This window comes from Pyxicephalus adspersus, chromosome 3, assembly GCF_032062135.1.
Source record: "Pyxicephalus adspersus chromosome 3, UCB_Pads_2.0, whole genome shotgun sequence".
Classification (NCBI taxonomy): domain Eukaryota; kingdom Metazoa; phylum Chordata; class Amphibia; order Anura; family Pyxicephalidae; genus Pyxicephalus; species Pyxicephalus adspersus.
In genome coordinates, this window is record NC_092860.1 from 26,966,925 (window position 1) to 26,988,549 (window position 21,625).

The 21,625-nt window shown below is 38.9% G+C and overlaps 1 protein-coding gene across 1 annotated transcript in view; it reads left to right on the top strand.

Annotated features, from left to right (window-relative positions):
• Nucleotides 1-2,584: 2,584 nt before the first annotated feature.
• The window catches only part of DNAJC7 (DnaJ heat shock protein family (Hsp40) member C7), a 34,766-nt gene continuing 15,725 nt past the window's right edge, over nucleotides 2,585-21,625 (top strand). The window contains exons 1-3 of the mRNA XM_072404045.1: nucleotides 2,585-2,734; nucleotides 17,752-17,840; nucleotides 20,754-20,878. Of these exons, the coding sequence (XP_072260146.1) occupies nucleotides 2,661-2,734; nucleotides 17,752-17,840; nucleotides 20,754-20,878 (288 nt within the window). The 5' untranslated portion in view covers nucleotides 2,585-2,660. The remainder of the gene's footprint in view (nucleotides 2,735-17,751; nucleotides 17,841-20,753; nucleotides 20,879-21,625) is intronic.

A 21,625-nucleotide genomic window follows, 5' to 3' on the forward strand; every position in this document is an offset into this window, starting at 1 on the left:
CAAGTTGCAGGCACAAATTGTTTCTTTAATTTTGGATAGAGCTTGGAAGGATTGAAGCACAATGTTCACACCCTTGATGCCAAGATGTTTTATAGAAATTTGTAAAAGACCTAAGAGAAGAAAGGTTGGCATTTATACTTCGCTTACCCCGACTTCTGTACCGCATGGGGTAACGTTACCATCCTTTCCTAGGAAAGCTCAGGAGATGCTGCAAATTTGCATGAATAGTCCAGGAGCGTATATTCACAGGAGCGTATTTTAGTGGGATCATTCATTTGGATCTTGTGGAAAGGATGTGTGATCAATTAACATATTGATCACAGTAATAAAGTGATAAAAAATAAATCCAAATAATAATGAATGCTAATTTAACAATATTGCACCCCTATTTAGACAGATTTCAGTGTTTTTGATTTGATTAAACTATTAAATTAAATTTGTTATTATATTTTTTTATTATTTTTTTATAATTATTGTTTATAATTATTTATTATATTATAATTTATGATTTGTGTTTCAAACTTTATCATACCTGGGAGTTATTTCTAACATAGGCCTGCAATATTTAACAACAAATTTCCATGCAATGTACAATGTACTGCTTTTGACTTTAAAAATACTGACATAATAGGACCACCAGGGAGGTTAAACAAATGGAGTTTGCCTGTATTGACTTTTTTCTGTAAATTTATAGATGAGATGAGACTTTTTAACCCGAACTTTCCTGATCTGCAGGTCAGTGACTTAGGAAGTCCTAAACTGACTTACCTCTTTAGGGCAGTGGTCCCCAACCTTTGCACATCGCCGGCCACTAAATGCACGAACTCCGGACCATGCATGCGCGGGGAGCCGTGTGTCACAGGGGAAGAAACTTACCCCAGAGTGACGTCATAATGCCACAACCCATCCACTTCCCTGGGCCTGCAATCCATACAGGGGACATAGCCTGGCCATTGCGCCCCCCAGCGGGATCCTTTTCCTGACCCGCTCAGGGGCACTCTGGCCAGATTCGCGAACTTCCAAAATTTTTGTGAGTACCAGACCACCGGTTGGCAACCGCTGCTCTAGGAAACAACCCTTGTTCTTGTCCTGTACTTTGATGCACCTAAAGAACTGAATTCTGCAACAAATGTTTTTCATGCTGCATTGCAATACCAAATCTTTCCAGCAAGTGGCATTGTAGGAAAAAGCTATAGATCCTGTCCTGAGAAAACCTCAGGTTATTATAGCTTTTACTGGTTCACTTTTTATGCTACTTATTTGTATTCATCCTCTCTTTTTGTCCCAGCTTTAAATATAGCTACTTTAGCACATTCTTCCTAGATATAGTCTTTATAGTATATAAAGTCCCTTTATATAAAGTCTTATATAGTCCCTTTTCACATTTTATATGATTCACAGTATATTTATAAAGCAGTAAACATTTCCTTCCTTATTTTAAATCATAGGGGAATATAAAACCATCAACAGTTTAACAGCAAAAATTTTTTGGTGAATATTAACCCCATGATTTATGCACTAGGGGTGTTCCTAGAAAAGTAATTCTGATGAGAATTGTGCTTTATAACACCCTTATTGCCTGGGAAATGTCACAAGGTGACTCATTTACCACCTACCTGACCTCCATAAGGGGCAGGTAAGTAGTTTCCTCATCATTAGTAAACTTGTTTTAGGAGTCTCACAAATGTGAAAGGATATGGCATTTCCTCTCTATAAACCATTTTTATGAACCATTGACATTTGGACTTTCTGATTTGGAGTGTGCCTCCTTTATGTCTGTTCAGTGAGTTATAGACACCCAAAATCAACTGCAACAAAACCCTTCACACCCCCGAAGATGTGTTGATTTGGGAGTTCTGTAGAAGGGACATGGGGATGAAAAGTTTTCTGTTTATTGTGTTTACACAGAAGACAGCCAGGTTTCCCTCGAGATACCCCAAATTTTAAGGGACTTTTGAGGTCAAACATATACAGCTGATTTCATACAAAAGTGTAAAATTGAATTGTAGCTTTATTTAGAGAGTCATACATTAAAAACTGTGATTCAATAAAAACAAGACCTTATTAGAGGTAAAGCACTCATATAGATCTCCTTGTGAAAAACTCTGCGTTTCGCAGAGACTAGGTTTACTCAGGAAGAGGAATCTAGAATTCCATATTGTATTTTAAGGGTGAAGTACATTATGAAGTATAGTTTATTGTGTTTTCTAATATGATTGTTATATGTAAGGCATATATGCATTTTTTCATAGTCTGTTCATGTTTCATTGTTGAGAAAAAATAAATAAATAAATATGTATTTTTTATGTTATATATTTTATATACCCTATATATACACCTGTGAAAGACATACAACTGTGATGATCTTCTTAATAAACAGAAAACAAAATGCAACTTTATTTCAATCTAAAATTTAAAAAATAAATAAGGATTACTATTTTAATCCTAATTCTGTCACTATGGAAACCATCTGTAAATTAAAAAAAAAGGAATGGCGTGTTGCCCTTTTGCAAGATGGCGGATATTTATTTTCCGGTCAAGGGTCGTTCTTTCCTTCAATAACTTCTCGCTGGTATCGCTGCCTCTCACTGGCACTAACCTCGGCTTGGAGGACCCGGAAGTTGGTTTTCTTTCTCCTTCCCTTCGAAGCCGGCGGTAAGATGGCGGCAACGGCGGACTGCGACGTGATGATGGCGCCTGTAGAGCCAGAGAAGAGCACAGAGGAGCGGGAGAGGTACACACAGAGGGGTATAAGGAAAGGGGCAATTGGGTGACATGGGGATGGGATACATGGGGCTGCATAATAGCTGGAGGCCCGGGGCCCCGAGTTTCCCCACCGGGGACCGTCATTGCCTTGTGTCTGCTCCTATTACACCGGCATGGTGGCGGCTATTACCAGCTTTGACCAAAAGGTGGCGCTGTTTTTGTTACCTGCTGTTATTCTCTATGACAAGGTGACAATACATGTCCTGGGCACATTGCGCACTGACCAGCAGTGGGAAGGTGGAAAGTTCCCCCATTTCTGTATTCATATCAGCTGCCATGGTATAAGTGGGTGTCATATCCTACATGTATACCCCGGGGTCATGGCATGTTCATGTTACAGTATTTACATTGCACCACAACAATGTGTGTAGGGTAAAAACAATGAATTGGTCGTGGTAATGCAGCAAACCATAATACACTGCGTACCCCTGGCCCCCATGGACGACACTGGGCCCTGAGCCTCCCTGCATCAGAGCTTTTTTATTTTAGGTGAACCTGTCATCACCATGGCTCCCAACCTTGGCTGGGAGACAATACCAGCCCTCATAAATATGGCTCTACCTGTTATCAATAAAGTAAGAGCCCCCCCAGAAATTGGGTGGTAAAAAGGTGGGCAGGGCAACATTGTGCCATAGATATTCAGGGATTGTGCCTTAAGCTAGGTACACACTTCAAACAATTATCGTTAGAAAACGAATGATTACGACCAATCAACGATTATGCACAATTATATTTGAACAATCGTATTGTGTGCAATTCTGTACATGCTGTATGATACGATACGTTCGTTCGCTATACGATACGATCTTTCAAATACAATCCACCAATAGTGTACACACGCTAGATACAATCGTTTGAACCATGCCGGGAGTGACATGTAAAGGAGAAAGTGTATTGCAGAAACATGGAGGATCACTGAACGACCGTACACATGATAGATGGCGAACGATCGTTGGCCATTCAGATCCGCCGTGATGCTCGTTCATTTCCAATGACAAACCTCGTTTGTTGGCGTCGTGAATGATTTTCAGTCGTTCCTTGTTCGTTTCCAACGAAATGTATTTGAAGTGTGTATGCAGCTTTAGTATGTTCCATTTTTCCATCTTCCATCCATCTTCCATTATGCAGCAACTGACCCCCCCCAAATATTGTGACCCCACTTTGGTGTCTCATGATTTATAGGAAGAGTAATAATTTATACAGCAAACCCGCTCCATCCACCAGGGCTCTGCTATGGGCAGCAAATTGTTCCAGATGTTTGGAACCTCTATGACCCCCTCACACACACCCAGCATGAAGATAGATGGTGCAGAGCCCCATGTAGAAGCTTTCACGTATAAAAGGCAGCCCATCAGTTTTTCTTTGCAGAGAATCCAGAGGGGAAAAGATACAGAGTACATACAAATCTTCAGATCGGTGATGAGGTTGCAGAGCAGTTATGTCTTCCTTACATTCTTCATACAGGCAGAACAGTGGCTCTGGGGTTAGCACTCTGGCTTTTGCAGCGCTAGGTCCTAGGTTTGAATCTCGGCCAGGGCACTGTCTGCATGGAGTTTGCATGTTCTCCCTGTGTCTGCGTGGGTTTCCTCTCACATTCTGAAAAACATTCAGTTAAGTTAATTGCCCCCCCCTAAATTGACCTTAGACTCTATTAAAGACTTATGACTGAGGTAGTGAAATTAGATTGTGAGCTCCTTTGAGGAACAGTTAGTGTCATGGCTATGGACTTTGTACAGCGCTGTGTAATATGATGGTGCTATACAAATACTGTGTAATAATAATTGCAGTCCCCGGGGAAGTCGGCAGCCCAATTGAAAAAAATGGGAGTAGCAGTGAGCAGGTTCAGTACGGCCCCCTATACTTTAATGTGCCCGGTTCTTAATGTGTCCCATTTTTCTATCACTTTTGTAATATTCCCCAGTGCCTCTGTATTGCCCCCTCATCATCAAATCTGCAAGCAGGTACTGTGCCTGGCAGCTGAAGAAGCGTGCCATGGCTCTGACAGTCCTTACTGACCGCTCTCTTACCTTATACACAAAGCCCAGCCTTACCCGTTGTCTGATGAGACCCAGGCAATGTGCCGGAAAAAGACACTGAGAAGAACACTTCGTCTATGTCAAGGGAAACACAGGATTTCTGATGTTAGAACTCCCATTTGTATGGTTGTTTACTGTCATTTCTTGTCTGACAACGCTTTCATCGGGCAGGAAGAGAGGGAAAATCATCAACACACAAATCTGAGTGGGGATCCAGGCCCTTGTTTAAAGTGTACCTAAACCTAACAATTTTACTTTACATAGGATAGACAACCCTTCTATATACAGAAAAAAACACACCAACATTTTTTAGGGGAGCAACACCTTTGTTTTTTTTTTTTTAAAAAGTGAGAGGTGCAGCACCGCCCCTTTAAGTCTTGATAGCTGCGGCAATCAAGACTTTATGGGAGCGCAGAGCCTCCTGGGATTCCTATGCCACGCATCCCAGGAGGCTCTGGCTGCTCCCTCAGCACATGCCCTAGTATCGCACATGCGCAGAAGGGGCATTTTTCCTCCTAGGGGAAAGGGATGCCGATCTCACACATGCGCAGTAAGATCAACTTCCCCCCTTCACAGTGGCTACGTCACCTAATCTCGCACCTGCGCAGTGAGAGAGGTGATGGAGAAAGGAGAGGGAAGATGGTGGCTCCCAGGACAACGCAGGACCGTATCATCAGAAGGACCAGTGCTATTGAGTCTTTTTTTTTTTTTGTTTTTAGTTTAGTTCCGCTTTAAGTAAACACAATAATTTGTCTCTCTCTCTGTTTCAGTTATTTTCCTCACCTTTTTAACATAGGGGAACCCTTAATATAACTATTAATATAACTATTTCCGCAGCTCACAGTACATTAGTGTGGTTGTCAATGGGAAGAATGTCTCTTACATTACAAGTAACATTGGAGAGTTGGGTTCACTTCCTGTCTCATAAAATGTTGGCAGGACTGGAAGTCTCTTAACAGAGTTCTGGGTATTAGTAAAAAACTGGCGGGTGGTAGCCTTTCCCTGCTCAATCCATAACTAACGAAAGCTTTACATGCATAGTATTGATGTTGGCACATCATGGTTTTGTTGCAGATTCCTAGATCCTGCTAATGCTCACCATCTGCTTCATGCGACTGCTGGTTTTTCCTCCTCCTGTACACACATGGTTTCTTTAATGTAGGGATGATGGGAAATGTAGTCAGGCATCTGCTTCTGTTACTACTTTGGGCTTCACATTTGACAGATCCTCCCACAGGCTGAACCCAGGGATTGCCATGTGTGACAGTAAAGCACATTTCTGAATAGGGCCATAAACTCATTGATCTTCAGTCAGTGGTTGTTAGTTTGCTGTAGATAAAAGGAATCCTTTCCTTCTCCTCTTTTCCTTCCAGTGATCAGACAGCATTGTAATATATTAGTGTGTCACAAGGTGAGGTGTCATGTCTGATCCAACATCAGAAGGTGATCTATAAGCAGTAATAAATGACACTGGTAGTGTTAGTGTACACAATATCTTAAGCTAGGATATGAAAACATTTATTTGCCCACTCTGATTTTTGTCTAAGCAAGATATTTTAGCTTGTGCTGGAGGTCAAGTAAACTGACTGCTGCTCCTTCATCATCAGCTACATAGCTGCCTCTCTCCCTCCCAACTCCGGGCAAAATTATTCTTCTAGGTTTGGAATGGAGTGGGGAAGGGGTATTGGAGTTGGATAACCCTGTTCTAAATGTTCCACTGTTTCCCTTCATTTTTGTTTCTATCTGAGATATTTTAATACAAAGCAGAGCATATTTATTAAAAGAAACCCAGGCTCTGATTGCTGCACTTTTCTTCTAAAGTGTTGGTTCCTTGGTTGTCATGATGATCTTCTTTATTCAGTACTTTGATCCACTGACCCAAAATTATGCAGACAAGGACTCCAATTTCCTTCATCTACACCTAGATTCACTGATTCACAGATGATGATGAGAGGGTCAGCCATGACAGCCCCAATCCTCTTTTGATAGATTAAAATTCATCTAATACTGCAGTGTTGAACCCAGAATTTTTTTAAAGCTCTGTGGGAAGAAATTTTTGATGCATGGCAGCCCCTGTATGGTGACCTAACCTTTCAGTAACTACCCAAAAACAGCCGGATGGTTACTGAAAAGTGCTGGGTGGTACACCCGTCTAAAAGGGGCTGGGGAGAACATTGCACTGTTCTGTCATTGTGAAATGAGGGGGGGAGCAGCAGGGGGTCTGATTTATTCCCATGATTGTCTAATCTTTTCCAATCTCGGGAGAGTTTTATTACATCAGACCCAATGTGTGAAGGCTGCTAGAACAACTGTCAGACTTCAAGTGATCATTGACATTTGGCTCATATAAAGGTAAATGAAATGTCAAACAAGGGATAAAATAGAATATTCTATAATTAAAATAGCTAAGGGATTTCCCTTATTATATAAGACAAATCAGAACAGTGGCTTGAAGCAGAAACCTGTGCAAATGAAACTGAAAACAATGTTTAAATTGTATAGATTGAATTTAGCATTAGTTTAGTGACACTGGATTGTTAAAATAATAAAGGGTCATGTGCTAATCTTAACTGCTAAGTTCAGTCTTCCCCCATGTTGTGAGTTTTTCTGATGGTTAGTGAGTTCTTCTATCACATTAAACACCAGACAGGGACATAACCTTGAATTTGTCATGTGTAGTCTGTTGCATATCTCTGCTTCTACATTGTTTTAATTTATTAGAAGGTTACATTTGATAGGGTTTTAACAAGTTTACTATATTACACCTGCTATCTTCTCATTTCTAAGAAATAATACTACAGTTTTTTGGATCTCACGGAGCACTAAATCCACAGAATTCAGACCTCACACGCACAGGGAGCCGTGTGTTAATCGAAGGAGAAGAAACTTCCCCCAGAGTGATGTCATGATGCCAGAACCAGCCCATTCTCCTGTCCCATGTTCAGACCTGCTTGCTTAACATCCTGGGGGGACAGTACGGTCCCCCCAGGATGTTTAGCAAGTAGGTCTGAGCCTGTGATGGGAGAGTAGACGGGTTGTGTTCATACGGGGGACAGAGCTGCGGACCACCAGTTGGCGACCGCTGCTCTACATTGTGTATAATACGGCTCGGTTCAGTAACATGGTAAGACTTGGTTCAGATGCTTTTTTGAGTTGCAGTTATTGAAAAGGCTTACCATCCACTACATCAATGTTCTATCACTGAAAGGAATAAGCATGTCATGAAGGTGATTTTATTAGGCAGGTGACAGGCATGTATCAACTACCTAGTAGATTTTGCATGCTCAAACAATACTTTCAGGGTAGGGCAGTCTAATGTCTCCACGCTTTTTAGCAAATGTAAAGCAAAGTGAAACCAACGCCTGTCAACCACTGTGGACAAAGGCCTTTAAATGGTTGTAGGTGTCTGATTGCATGCCTTGAGATTCAGTACCAGAGACCATGTTAGCTAATAACAGCAGAGGCAAAGATCTCATGACGTTATAAGCTGATTTCTGACAAGCTCAACACAAATATAACAAAAATGCTTTTAATTTTTTTTTTTTTTTACAAGACCAAATTCAGCAAATAAATGTTAATTAGGAATAGGAAGCAATACCCTAAGACAGTGTTTCTCAACCATGGAAACCCTAGGGATCCTCCAGAGGTTGATAGGGGTTTCCATGAGCAATTAGCAGTTTGCAACACCAATGATCTTTTTGGCCATCTGTAAGGTGACATTCTTCCCAGTGGCCAGCAATGTAAGAAGCATTCTTCCCACACACTACTACACTAATGTACCTACTGACCACCCCACTAATGTACCGTTACACTGTACTGCTCCATGTGGTTATCGGCTACATGCTGTCACTGTACATTATTTCCATGGGACAAGATAACATAACAAGCCAGTAAGGGCATTTTTTTGAGTTGGGAAGGGTTAAACCCTCTGTCAGGCTTTATTGCTTTTAATAGGTAATGAGAAGTACTGGATATGTGAGGGCGTTATATAAGTAGGTAGGAATTGGAGTGTAGTAGGCAGCTCTACTAAACCTGGAAACAACCTGTAGCCATTTCTTTTCTACATGTATGCACTCCTGATAAGTGATGGAATCTACATTTGTTTGAAGATGTCTATGAACCTTTATCATCTTTTAAAGTATATCTATATCCAAGAACTTTGGATGGAGCAGGGAAGGATTGGAACTTCTGACATTTTACCGGAGTCTGATCCTCTGGAGCTTTGGGGAGATACTTTTATGTCCTGTCTGGTTTGATAAAAGTAAAAATGCCCTTTTTATGAGGGTGAATTCTAGAAACCCCCTCAGCTTCCTATTGGTGGTGTTTTCCCAGATTTGCTTCACTTTCTGTCTGGTAAAAGTTTCACCAGAACAAAAAGTAAGGGGAAATCTCTTAAATCTCATAAATCAGTAAATATAACGGGGGTTCTAACCTTTCATTGTTATATTCAAAACTAAAAAAAATGTTTTGAGTTATAAACACACGTTATCCTGTCAACTTTCGCGTAACTTTTTTCCCTTTTTATCAAAATTAGAATTGATTATTTTTAAATATAATAAAAGCTGGAACCCAAGCAATCCACCATTCATCAGTTTGATAGTTCACTTAACGCATATGTCCCAAATTTACAGTCTGTCTGTACTGGTGGTCATTCACCCTAAAACATAAGGAGAAATCAAACTACAAATGAACTGAAAATCTTCTAATGTTCCAGGAAAATCTGTCTGAAATGAATCCTTCCTACTATTTCAGATGACCACTAACTTGCTGTTGTCTTTGGACATGAAGTGGAGGAAACTTTTATCTATATTATAGCAAAGAAATAATAATACACTTTAACACTTGTGGTTTCCTATGGTCAGTCATGGCAAAATAATAAATATTTTATTTGCTACTTTTTACCCATTAGTTAGAGTGTTTGGTTCCTCATCCCTTTGTTTACTTATCCTCTCTTATGTATAAAAAAATATTTACGTATCTCAATAGCTGAAATGTCACAATGACCCATATGCGACAGCTCAGTCCAAAGTAGTGGGCCTGTCTGAAATAGGTGATACTGTAATAATTATTACATGGTACACTGACATCTATTAGCATGTGCTAATTTTCTGCAACACATAGTTTCTCCCCTGAAGGAGTATAGAATATTTTACACAATAAACCATGTTAAGATTGATTATAGGAGGCATGTAAATTGACTATTTGCTCTGTTTAAAAGGGGAATTTAACTGAAAACAAAAAAAACGACACCGTGAATCCTGCAGATCCTTCAATGCTATTGCTGTTCCTTCCTACAATCCGGTCCCGCGTCATCCTGGAATTCTGCTTCGTCCCGGGGCTGAGGAAGGGCTGGGCGCCGCCATCTTCTTCTCTTCATCAGTCTTCTTTTCTGTATTCTTGGCACGTCACACGATCTTGCACTGTGCGGTATGAGATCGAGCGACGTAGCCCGGTGTAAGGGGGGGGCTTTACATTTAAAGGTTGTCTACTCTTTTATGTAAAGTGAAAATGTTAAGTTTAGGTACACAATATTATAGCATTGGAAGCAGTGTCCTCTGAACATTTTGTTTTCTTTAGTGGTTTTAGTTCTTTTCTTTGACTACTAAATAATTAGTCTTTACATTAACAATTTGAGAGTGGGAATTTGTGAGTAGTTAATGTAAAATACTGACCTCATCCAATCTACAAAAATGCTGTGTTGTCAGCCAGCCCACAATAGAGCTTGAGTGCATTTCTGGCAGAGCGACAGGTATTCTTCTGTACTTGGAGGATCTTAAAAGGGACAAATTGTGTGAAAATGTTCATATATTGCAGATATGAAGTGTATATGACTTGTGATTTACTGTTCACCATTATATGGTTTATTTATGCAGTCAGGTGAAAAGCAAATCCATGATTGTGTCATCTGCACATGATTGAATAATTTAGTGTGTGTATATGTATAATAAATATTTATATCACACACATGTATACAGTACAATGGCAGGAGCATAAAAGAACACCTGCTAAGAGAAGACTTTATATAGTTACTTTTTTGGCATCCCAGTTCTTGAAGAGCTGCTGCTACACTTCTCTCCGGTGAGTAACCCTGTCGCTTGTTCTGGTTTCTCTTACCTCAATAAATACGGAATGTAAGAACAGACGATGGATGGCAATCCTTCCTCCAGAAATTCAGTGTTAATGTCATTTCCTGTTACTTAAAATGACAATAGAAACAATGTTAGCTTTTTGTGTGAACAACAAATCCCATCATCTTGATACACCTCCCCCTCACCTCACATTGGAGATGATCTAATGTAGATGTGATTGGAGTCCAGCAGAGTGTGTGTGCTCGATATGCCCTCTCAAAGTTATGATGGATACGTAAGCAAAAGAACAACATTTTATAATTTTATTATTTTTTTATTTGCTTGGTTGATAGAGGACAGACAGGCTTTGCCATAGTTGTAGGTGCATTGATTTTCTTTATATTTAGTGTTTACTAAAGATTCTTCTTTTAAATTTCATTTCAGTCACTTCTGGAACCAGATACAGTTACATTTTAGCTGTGCTGGGTAATCTTTATATCTATACCTCCTTTTTATGCAATTGCTATTGACATTTCAAACCTAAACTGTAGTTGCACATCTAAATACGCATCAATCAGGAACGTCCATTTGTTGCCCGGTTTTGTGTCACCCCACTCTATCTAAACAAATTTGTAAACCAAATTCTGCCATTAAAGTTACCCAATACTTATAGAGGCTGCTAAATCTAGAGTGAATATACAGACTTTAATGACATTTTTAGTGGTAAAAAAATGCAGTTAAACTTTAGCTTAGCCTGTCTCTGAAATAGAACATTCTCAACCTGTACTGCTCCTGAGATATAATTTATGACGACCTGGCGTTGGTGGTGACATCGCTCCTCATACACATGACAATGCTTGGCTTGTGTCCGCTCACAGGGGATATAAACTCCTGTTAAAATGCCAGAATATGAAGTTTGTGGCTGTGATCTTGTCTTAAGTAGTATGGGAGCTCTACTGTCTGAAATATTACTGCATTAGGCCCAGTGTATAGCTTGCAGCTACTTTCTTATTCTCTGAGCATCACAGACCATTCAGCTGTGATACTCTCTTGGAAAGTGCGGCGCTTATTAGGTTACCTGAAATAACCCTGAGAAAGAAAACGTGCCTAAAAAGTAAAGTGTGTTTTCTAAACAACTGAAAAGTATAAAAAAAGACTTTTTTAAATCTAAAAATGTATTTGGCAGAATAGACAAGGATAAGAGTGTGGGGGGTTTGAGAGAGGGCAATATGTGTTGGAAAGAAAAAAACAGATCTCAGTATTTGAGGCCAGCCTTGTCTAAGGCTCTTGCAATTCCACCAAAATGTGCACATACAACCAGTACTTTACCTGTAGGCTTAGGATAGGTACACGTACAATAATTGTCATTGGAAAAATGAACCATTATTTTGAACGATCATATAGTACAAGATTCTGTACATGCTGTAACGATACGATCCACCAATAATGTACATGCACTAGATACAATCATTGAACGATGCAGGAAGTGACATTTACCGGAGAAAGTGTGCCGCAGAACCATGAAAAGGAAAAATCAATAGGTTTGGGAATTATCCAGCCTCAAATGGTATCTATATTATTATCTGGTGTTGCCAAACCCACTAGTACAGTAGGTATCAAAAAGAAAACAAAAAGCAGGGTTTTTGGCAATAAGTAGATATATCTTGTAAGTTATATTGAAGTCATATAACATACAGTTCAAACATAGAAAGTACAAATATGATGGAATTACAGGCAATTTTTGTCCCATCCGCCCCACAAATGGTGGGAGAGACAATTAGGTTGGGGACTAATAATCTATACACTAATGTACCTATAGTTCAGAGCGCTTTGGTAACCGTGATGTGATAACGCTCACCCGACGCGTTTCGCCCTTATTGGCTTCTACAGGGGACTGTAGGGATCACAGATAATTACTGTATGTAAAGATAATGTATAAACGCTTATTAGTACAAATATCATATAGTAATACAGTAGTTGTAAGGTCAATATTGGTGGATAACTAGAAAAACCAAAACATCATATTTTCATTATATCTTTTTTCGAATTCATTCCCAAGAGGATCTATTTAACCTTCAACAAAGCTACTTGCCTGCAAATACAGGGAGTAGCAATGGGCACGAAGTGAGCACCAGCATACGCCAACCTCTACCTGGGTGAGTAAGTATTTAAGGACACCATCTACATCAAATCCATTCAGCTATGGAAAAGGTATATTGATGACATGCTCCTGTTTTAGGTAGGATCGATCAAAGAATTATATGATTTCTTCAACCTACTGAATTTTGATCACACTCATATAGCCTTCCTTGACCTATACATTCTCTAAAAAGACAATCAAATCTCCACAACCCTTTAAAGCAAAGAGACGGCAGGCAACACCATTTCACATGCCTCTAGCTCACACCCGAAACCGGTCGTGATCTGTGATCCCTGAAGAAGCCAATAAGGGCTAAATGCCTAGTGCAGCTGGTTATTAACCATTGACAGTTCCTATGTCCCCGTATTTTAGCTCTGTGGGCCCGATTAGCCATTACCCCGGCCTGATTTTTCTTACATATGAGCTTGTAGAAAAGCTTGCTGTGCTCTGCTGAGGATAGACAAAAGATAGGTCTGCTTTAATATTGGTTGTGTTAACTTAGTTTTCTGTTGAATTATAAAAAATATTGCTGGCTTGTTAAGAGATTTTATGAGGTAATAAGAATTGAGTTATTTTTGGTATCTTCCCTCATGGAGTATGTTCTACAATAATCTGAGATATGTGGGATGACAGCTGCAGTCTTTATTTCAGAAGATTGCTCTTATAATTAGAGTAAAATCATGTTGCGTCAATCTGAAAACTCTTAAGTAACAAGCGGAATGTCTGTCCTGCTTGAACTGTCCTATACTTGTGACCTTCGCTATTCATCATCATTATTTTAGTTATATTCCGTCATTCTATTTTATGTGCGTCGTCCAAAATAAACTCTTTTCTTCCAGATATGATTGTGGGTATCTGTATATGGTCGGATCTTTCTTAGGAGGATGTTTGGAGATGAGATAACTTGCTGTCACTTTATAAGCGCTACCTTCCCTCTTCTATGGTCTCATCCAATAAGACAATGCAATACAACATACAAAATTAGTGTTTGATTAATTGCTATTGTTTTCTAACTAGATAAACCTGAATTAGAGATATATGACTTCTGCTCCATTTACAAAGACATGCATGTTAGTTTTTTGTTTTTTGCTTTTTGCATGGGGAAAAATTTTATGTTAGACCTGTGATTTGTCCATGTAGTGCAAAGCAAAAGTCTATTGGTAACCCCCTTCAGCTGCTGGTGATTGGTTTTTAGTGTCAGTAACCCCCCACCTACACCCTGATACGCGGGAGCTCTTCTGTGGAAAGAAAATAGTTACCCATCTTTCGAACAGTAATCATTTCCAAAATATGCCCAACTTTTAGCACACATGCTTAAAATGTGAGCGTTAACGTTATTTAGGTTTATATGTAAATTTCTCAATTTGAGGATTTATAACTATAGTCTTGATATTTTGACAAAAATTGGAAAAGAAAGTATAGTAGGGAAGGCATATGGTAATGAAAGTTTTAAATAGGTAGTTATGGGGGGGAAGGGAAAAATAATCCTTTCTTTCCTCTTACTATGAAGATGATTAAAAGATTGATATGATAGATGTACAACAATAGCACAGATAACTGTCATTGGGGTAATTTAGGAGGGGTCAAGAGAAGAGAGATAAGTGGACAATTTCATGAGGAATTAATTAAGGATGTAAAGGGAAGAGATTGTTAAATAGTAATCAGAAAACATAAATATTAGAATTTGAGGGGCTAGTTGGGTTAGGATAGAAGGATATAATAGAATAGGTTAAGATATTGTATTGTATTCTTGGTTGGATGTAGAATAATAGGCTTTGGTATGATATGAGACATTTTATTTTGTTTGTTCAAATGTTTGTATAATTAAAATGAATAAAGGAACTGAAAACAAAATGTGACCATTAATGATGGTCCTAGTATCACTGCTCTCACTACGAGTGTGATGATTCAAAGCAAATGTACGTTTGCATTTGTGTGTATGTGAATGTGTGGGTGCAAATAGGAGAAGTTCATTGTTGGGGTTGACATTTTACCCAAAACCCATGTACTGGTGGTACACAATGTGCTTCATGATTAAGCTGCAAGTCATCAACCTGGAATCATCCTTGTATGGGCAGATTTGTTGTCCTGTCATTGCAGACACATGTGTTCACACACAGAAGGGTCTGTAAGGGCTTTATTAATAGCTGTCAGCACAGGGTCAGCTCTTCTTTTGACATAGCAAACTATTCTGTTTCCTGGAGCAGCAGATAGACAACCTTCACATCTGCACTGCACAATTTTCAAACTGCTGCCATGCCCAGCATGTTACCATAATGCATCATATGAAAAAACCTTTTATATCTACCTCAGCCTGGTGTTTGCATCCTTACATTGCATGATCATTCAATTTTCTTACTTGCCAAGTATTCCTTTAGTATTTTCTGTTTTCATTCTTCATGTGCATTTACACTTGGCATGAGGAACAGTGAAAACCAGTCTGACATCAAATTCTGAGCAGCATCCTTTCCTTTCATTCATTCCTTCCTGCAGATCACATCTGTCTTGATGTAAACTAGCTATTAAAAAAATTCTCGGTCTTCCCGAATAGTTCAGCTACTAGAGATTATATACATATATATCATTTTTCAAATACATAAAAAAAAAGACATTTTATGTATAAATAATAAACATTAAAATGAACCCAGGACCAGATGTGTTTTTTTAACACTTGCTTAGTATTGAGTCAGCTTTATCATTTGATAGGAATACACATTGCTTCCCACCAAGATCACAATACTCCCTAATAGCCTTTATATTCTTTTTCACTGTCCAGGTATAATTTCTGTTTGTTACAATGAAATACTATTAGGATTTGACAACAAATGTATGTTGTATATTTAAACCAAAGTCTGATAAAGAAAGACTTGTTTGAATTTACCCTTGAAATTTGCAAACGCTGCCAACTTTTGGTTGTCTGCCTTTTATTGACAATCACAAATTTTGACCTCCTCTCTATTTTACATAAACTAGCTTTTCCTGGTACCCTTTAGAAGTCCCTCTGCACATTGGAGAGACCGTAATCTTTCATTGTGAACCGCCAGCCTAGCTTTAAAATATCTCCTGCAAGGAAAGGTTACCTGATGGGAGGTCAAGGACTGAGATTTAATATTACAATATGTTGTGGCATATAAGGAATTAATGCAATCTTGTAAATTTACTCAAACCACTTTCACTATAAATGTAAAAATGATACAAAGTAGTTTAAAGCAGAACTAAACCCCCACGACTCGCCTATCCTGGTTCCATTGCAGAGTGCTGCTATTTTTTGTCTTTTCTTCCTCTCAGAGACGATCTTTGGCCACCTAGATTGGCAATGCTGGGATAATGTAATTCCCATGCAGATGAGTGGGATTTTATTCATCATAAGTTTTCATCATATAAATCTCATTCATCATAAATTATTTTTTTGTTACATTAAGGGCTTGTTCAGACTGCCAACCTAACCAGGGGTTTCTATGTTCCTCACCATGGCTGGCACCTTACCAGCCATTGGCTGCCCTTATTGCTAATCTGTTTACTAATGAAAAGCATTTGATCTTTTTTTCTGAACTAATCCTGCAGCCACAGGTCAGACACTAGGTGTAGCATCTCACAGGTGTGTGTAGAAGCGATGATCGCACAACCTCACGCAGTGTTCTCCCCAGCCCCTTTTAGCTGGGCGCACCACCTGGCAATTTTTTTTTTTTTGGCTTAAACAAAATTCTGGGTTGAACATTGCTCACAGCTAGTCATAGCTAGTACTAGGGCATGTATTGGCTGGTTATGCATCAAAAATTAAGATAAAAGGTGATGGTTTTAAGGACTTGTTCAGACTAACTTTACCCCAGCTTCTCTCTGAGCTTTGTAGGAGCCCTATGACCTACTAACTGCTGTGAAGAGCAACAAATGCTCAAAACTGCTCCTGTAAATTTGGCATTTGCCGAAGGCCGGTTACTTCAGCCTCATTTATAAAATTGCTAGTTGCATTTTCTCACTGGCTCAAGGGTAATGCTAGTCTGAAAAAGTCCAGTATCCCCCCCAGAAATGTTATTAAGCTGGGTGGGCAGAAGCTGTAAAAGGATGGGTAGCCCCTGTTGCGTGACCCAATTTTTCAGTGCCCAAAAACAGCCAGGTGGTGCACCCAGCTAAAAGGGGCTTGGGAGAACACTAGTCCATAGTGTGAGGCAAAATGTGAATTTCTAAAAGAAGCAACTGATGTATTAAAACTTTCTAATATCGACAATATATGGGACAATATATTTCTATCATGGGTGAAGCTGGTGATCCAGCAAACCCGGAGTGGATTTCTTATAAATCCGGCCCAAAGTATAAGACATCTTTAGAAACATTTTTAAAATATTCCTCTGTAGAGGCCACTTTTTTTGGGAGAAAGGCGTATAACCATTTCAGATTGCAGTCTGTCCCCAAGGGGTGATTTCCCTTTATTGTTAGGGCACAGACGTTGATACCAGTTGGCTATTACACAGATTCACCTCGGGATGGAACAACCAGAGCCCTCACCAACCACTGTTGTGTTTTATGGATGTAGTTGTGAAAGCTACTGAGTTCTACAAACTATACAGATACAGCTATAGAACACTAAATGTTTATATGCAATATTGTGTTAACCTTTACATAAAAACAAAAATGTATTTCTACTTTAAGTTAATTTTATTAGTAATGAAAGTATATCCAAAACCACTAAAGATTTTCTTTAAATGGTAAAATGAAGACTAAATGTATAATGTTTTCATTACAGGGAGGCTGAAGCATACAAAGAAAAGGGGAACACATTTTATGCCCAGAAGGACTACAATGAGGCCTACAACTACTACACAAAAGCCATAGGTGAGTTTGTTTTCTAAATGAAAATACATTAATCCCAACACTAGGCCTTTGCAACAAAGCAGCTTGCTATGGTAATTCATGTTTGTATGGCATGTTTAAATGACAGAGAATTTTATTTTATGTTGGCCCTAAACAATGGAGGCCCAGTGGCTAGGCAGAGGGCCCGAGTGTCTTTAAACAAACTATTTAGATTTTCTTTCCTAGAACCCAGTTTTGGCCCTTTTAAAAAATGTATTGTACAGCACTGGGTAATATGTTGGTGCTATATAAATACTGTTTTTATAGATCAGTGGTCGCCAACCTTTTCCGACCCACAGACCACTAAAATACATGCATGTGCGGTCTGGAGCCAGGTGTCACTCAAAGGGGAAGAAACTTCCCCCATAGTTTCAAAACATTCCAAACATCTTTCAGAAGTGGGGTGACCAGGCTAAAAAAAGGTTGGAGCTATAATGGTGGTGGGGGGCATGATCCAAAAGATAATCCTCTCTCAAAATATGTCTAACTTTTATATTGCTAACATTCTACGTCCACGTGTTTGCTCTTGCAGTGATCTCACTTCAAGCATAAACATCAAATCTTTCCTAGGTGATATTGCACCCAAGCGCGCTTGTTTTTGCAGTCTTATTAACATTAATATCTGCTTCCTCCTCTGTCCTGCAGAACCTACTTCAATTTTTTAGAAGCCTTTAATAATAAATATGACCTCTGCTCCCTCTCCGTGAATCTTTGCATGAAAAGTACCAGCATAGAAGAAAACCTATTACTGTTTTTTTTTTTTTTTTTTTTTTTTTTTTTTTTTTTTTTTTTTTTTTATTACAATCACAAAAGAAGGGAAAGAGGGACATACATCAGTACAATTTACAATAAAAACAATATGCAATAACAATTAAGGATGGAAACCAAGAAGAGTTTTGGTAGTCTGTCTGTCTTTTTGTGCACATACTGCCTTTTGTTAATACCCTCCACACTCTTCTTCTTCATGTGCTGTGTGTTATAATGATTTTTAACCTGCCCTGTGCATACTGTATACATCAAATCTCATCCTCCTACTGTGCACTCCTTTAGGATGGTAACTGTGCCATGGAGCTATAGAGGTAGACTGCAAGAATGGCGGCCAAAACTTTGCATGAAAGGGCAGAAGTCTTACATGTAAGACTTTATATATTTAGGAATTACTTTATATGCAGCCTGATGGCAATACAGTAATAAACATTGATTTGATTTTTATCTAAAATAATGTTTTGGGTTTTTTTTTTCTCCAAGACGTAACATAATTAGAAAGATGCAGCTTGTTTTGCTGCCCCTTTTCAGCCAGTATAGACATTGGAGCTGAGCACATTGGATGCACTGCAAATAGCTGAGAAGCTGTGGTGTTAGAAGATTAGATTGCAGAATATCATTCTATACCCATATGTACTTCTTTCCAACATTCCTTTGTAACTGATGCTTTGCTTTTAGGAAGATGGTTGCAGAAATACGCATGTGTAGACCATATTCCCCAACCAGACTAAAATACTACCAGCTTCCCAGAGCTCACACTAGTATGTAACGTCAGCTGATCAGCCATGGCTTCCAGCTGCTTCCTGGCCATATGGACCCACTAAAAACAGCTTGGTGTGTGAGCAGCTGATGTCCAGGGAAATACTCCACCTGTTTGTTGTTGCTGTTCAATGAAGACTGCAGAATTGTCCCTGGAGAGACTTGCACACGATTCATAATTGTGGTTCACTTGTTGCCGTAATGTTACAGTAATATAAACGGAGGTGACTAAGAGTGCGATTCATGTGTTATTTGGCTGTTTTTCATTTTTTTTTTGCTTACAGCTGGCTTTGCTAAATTAATTTCCCTTCTGCTTATGTTTGCTATTTTTCCATCATAAGCAGAAATGTTTGTTATACTCCTCAGGTGTGTGCCGCATTTTGAAAGAAAATTTATGTGACAGCTTTGGCACAATACTGTCCAATTTGAGGGGTGTAGGTCTTTCATGTAAATGGGCGAATGTAACTTGATTTTTGTTTCAGGTTGAGACATTTGTCAGATAAGGTTCCTTCCCTTTAGTGCATTTCATTAACACATGACTTTCTATGTGCATTAAAACAATGCATAGCAAATTTTGTGTGCTTGTTTGTCATTCATTGTTAATTAAACCCCAAAATGCACCTTTCTAAAGCTGTACAGTGTAACAATCGCCTGTGCGTTGTTGTGGAGTGCATTTTAAACACACCAAACCATTCCAATAAATACCACTGCACATTGCAACACACACCCCAATGTGGGGACAAGCCCTAATTCAAAATGTATTGACCACTGCAATTGTATTGGAAAGAAGCCTTGAACTTACAATTTAATTTCAAGAAATCTTCTTAGCACAAATGAAAATAAATGTTTAGAATGCATTCTTAAAGTATGACGGTTTCAACACTTTGCTGACTAGGTAACCAGCTAGCTGAAAAATTTTAGATCTGTGCCTAATATAAATTGGCTAGAAGGCTTTGCAGTAGGTAATGCATACAATGGTATAGTTAACAATGTTTGTGGTTCAGAGTGATCAATGCGTCTTATAGACTAATGTCTTATATTTCCTGAAAAAATTTGCCGTGGGGCTGCCTGCACAATAACTTCCCCTAGACTTGTTTGAGATTTACCCATACTGCTTAGGTTTATTTGACATAAATGCACAGTAGCTGACTGCCTTGCACTGGATTTTCTCTGGAAGTTGGCATAGTTTAGGAAAGGGTTAGGGAGAATAGCTGAGAAGATTTTGACATTTGTAAACATGATCTGTAACTTGATTGGAAGATGGTGGCTTGTAGAAAATTGTGCAATGGTGCCATCTAGGGGTAACTGACATCAATGCAAGTGGTTTCTTACAGTAAAATCTAAATGACTTTATTAAATTGCCTTTTCCAGATTGCTCATGCAAGAATGCTAGCTACTATGGAAACCGTGCAGCCACCTTGATGATGCTGGGAAAGTTCCAAGAAGCGCTAGAGGATGCTCAGCAAGCCGTGCGGCTAGATGACACCTTTGTGAAGGTGGTTACCAATTTCTACCTACTTTTTTTTATTTATTCAGTCCAAATTAAAACCAACAGTATCTTTAATAACCTTGTTGTAGCATAGCTGTCTTTAGATGGATTTCCTGATGTTTTATGTTTATGTGTAGTACTTGATACAGGTTCAGTTATAGATGTATTCAACTGAAGAATTTTTATTTCATTGGTCAAAAGTTGTGATGTTAGAATGTTTAATTCTCTAGTAGTGTTTTGCAGCTTTAGATGTTTATTGTCTATGCTGGATTTGTCTCAGTCAGGTATGTGAGATGGAACAGGGTACGTGTTTCAATAGATCAGTGATTAATACCAAGACTTGCACGCTGACATTTCTGACCGCATTTTAAAGAAATTCTGCTTGCCTGGCTGGTGTTTTGATTTTCTGTCTAGCTGCTTCTCCTATCACAACAAGGAAAAGGGGCACAAAAGCGATTCGGTCCTGTGTGTCACATATAATACATTTTCATCCCCCTTGGTTGGGGAGCTGACATTTGTGTCCAGAACCATAAATTCCATGAACCATAAATGTTTTTTTTCTTAGCGTTGTCTTGGTTTTTAAATCTCAATATTTGGAAAGTTTCTACATAATTGTAGCTAGGCCTTTGCTAGTTTTTAGTAAATCTGTTATTGTAAATATGACTTTTCACTAATAAAGTTTCTTCTTCTGCAAGTAAGTTAAACCACTGACTAGAGACATGTAATGTACTTTAGAATTTTTTTTTAACTTTCC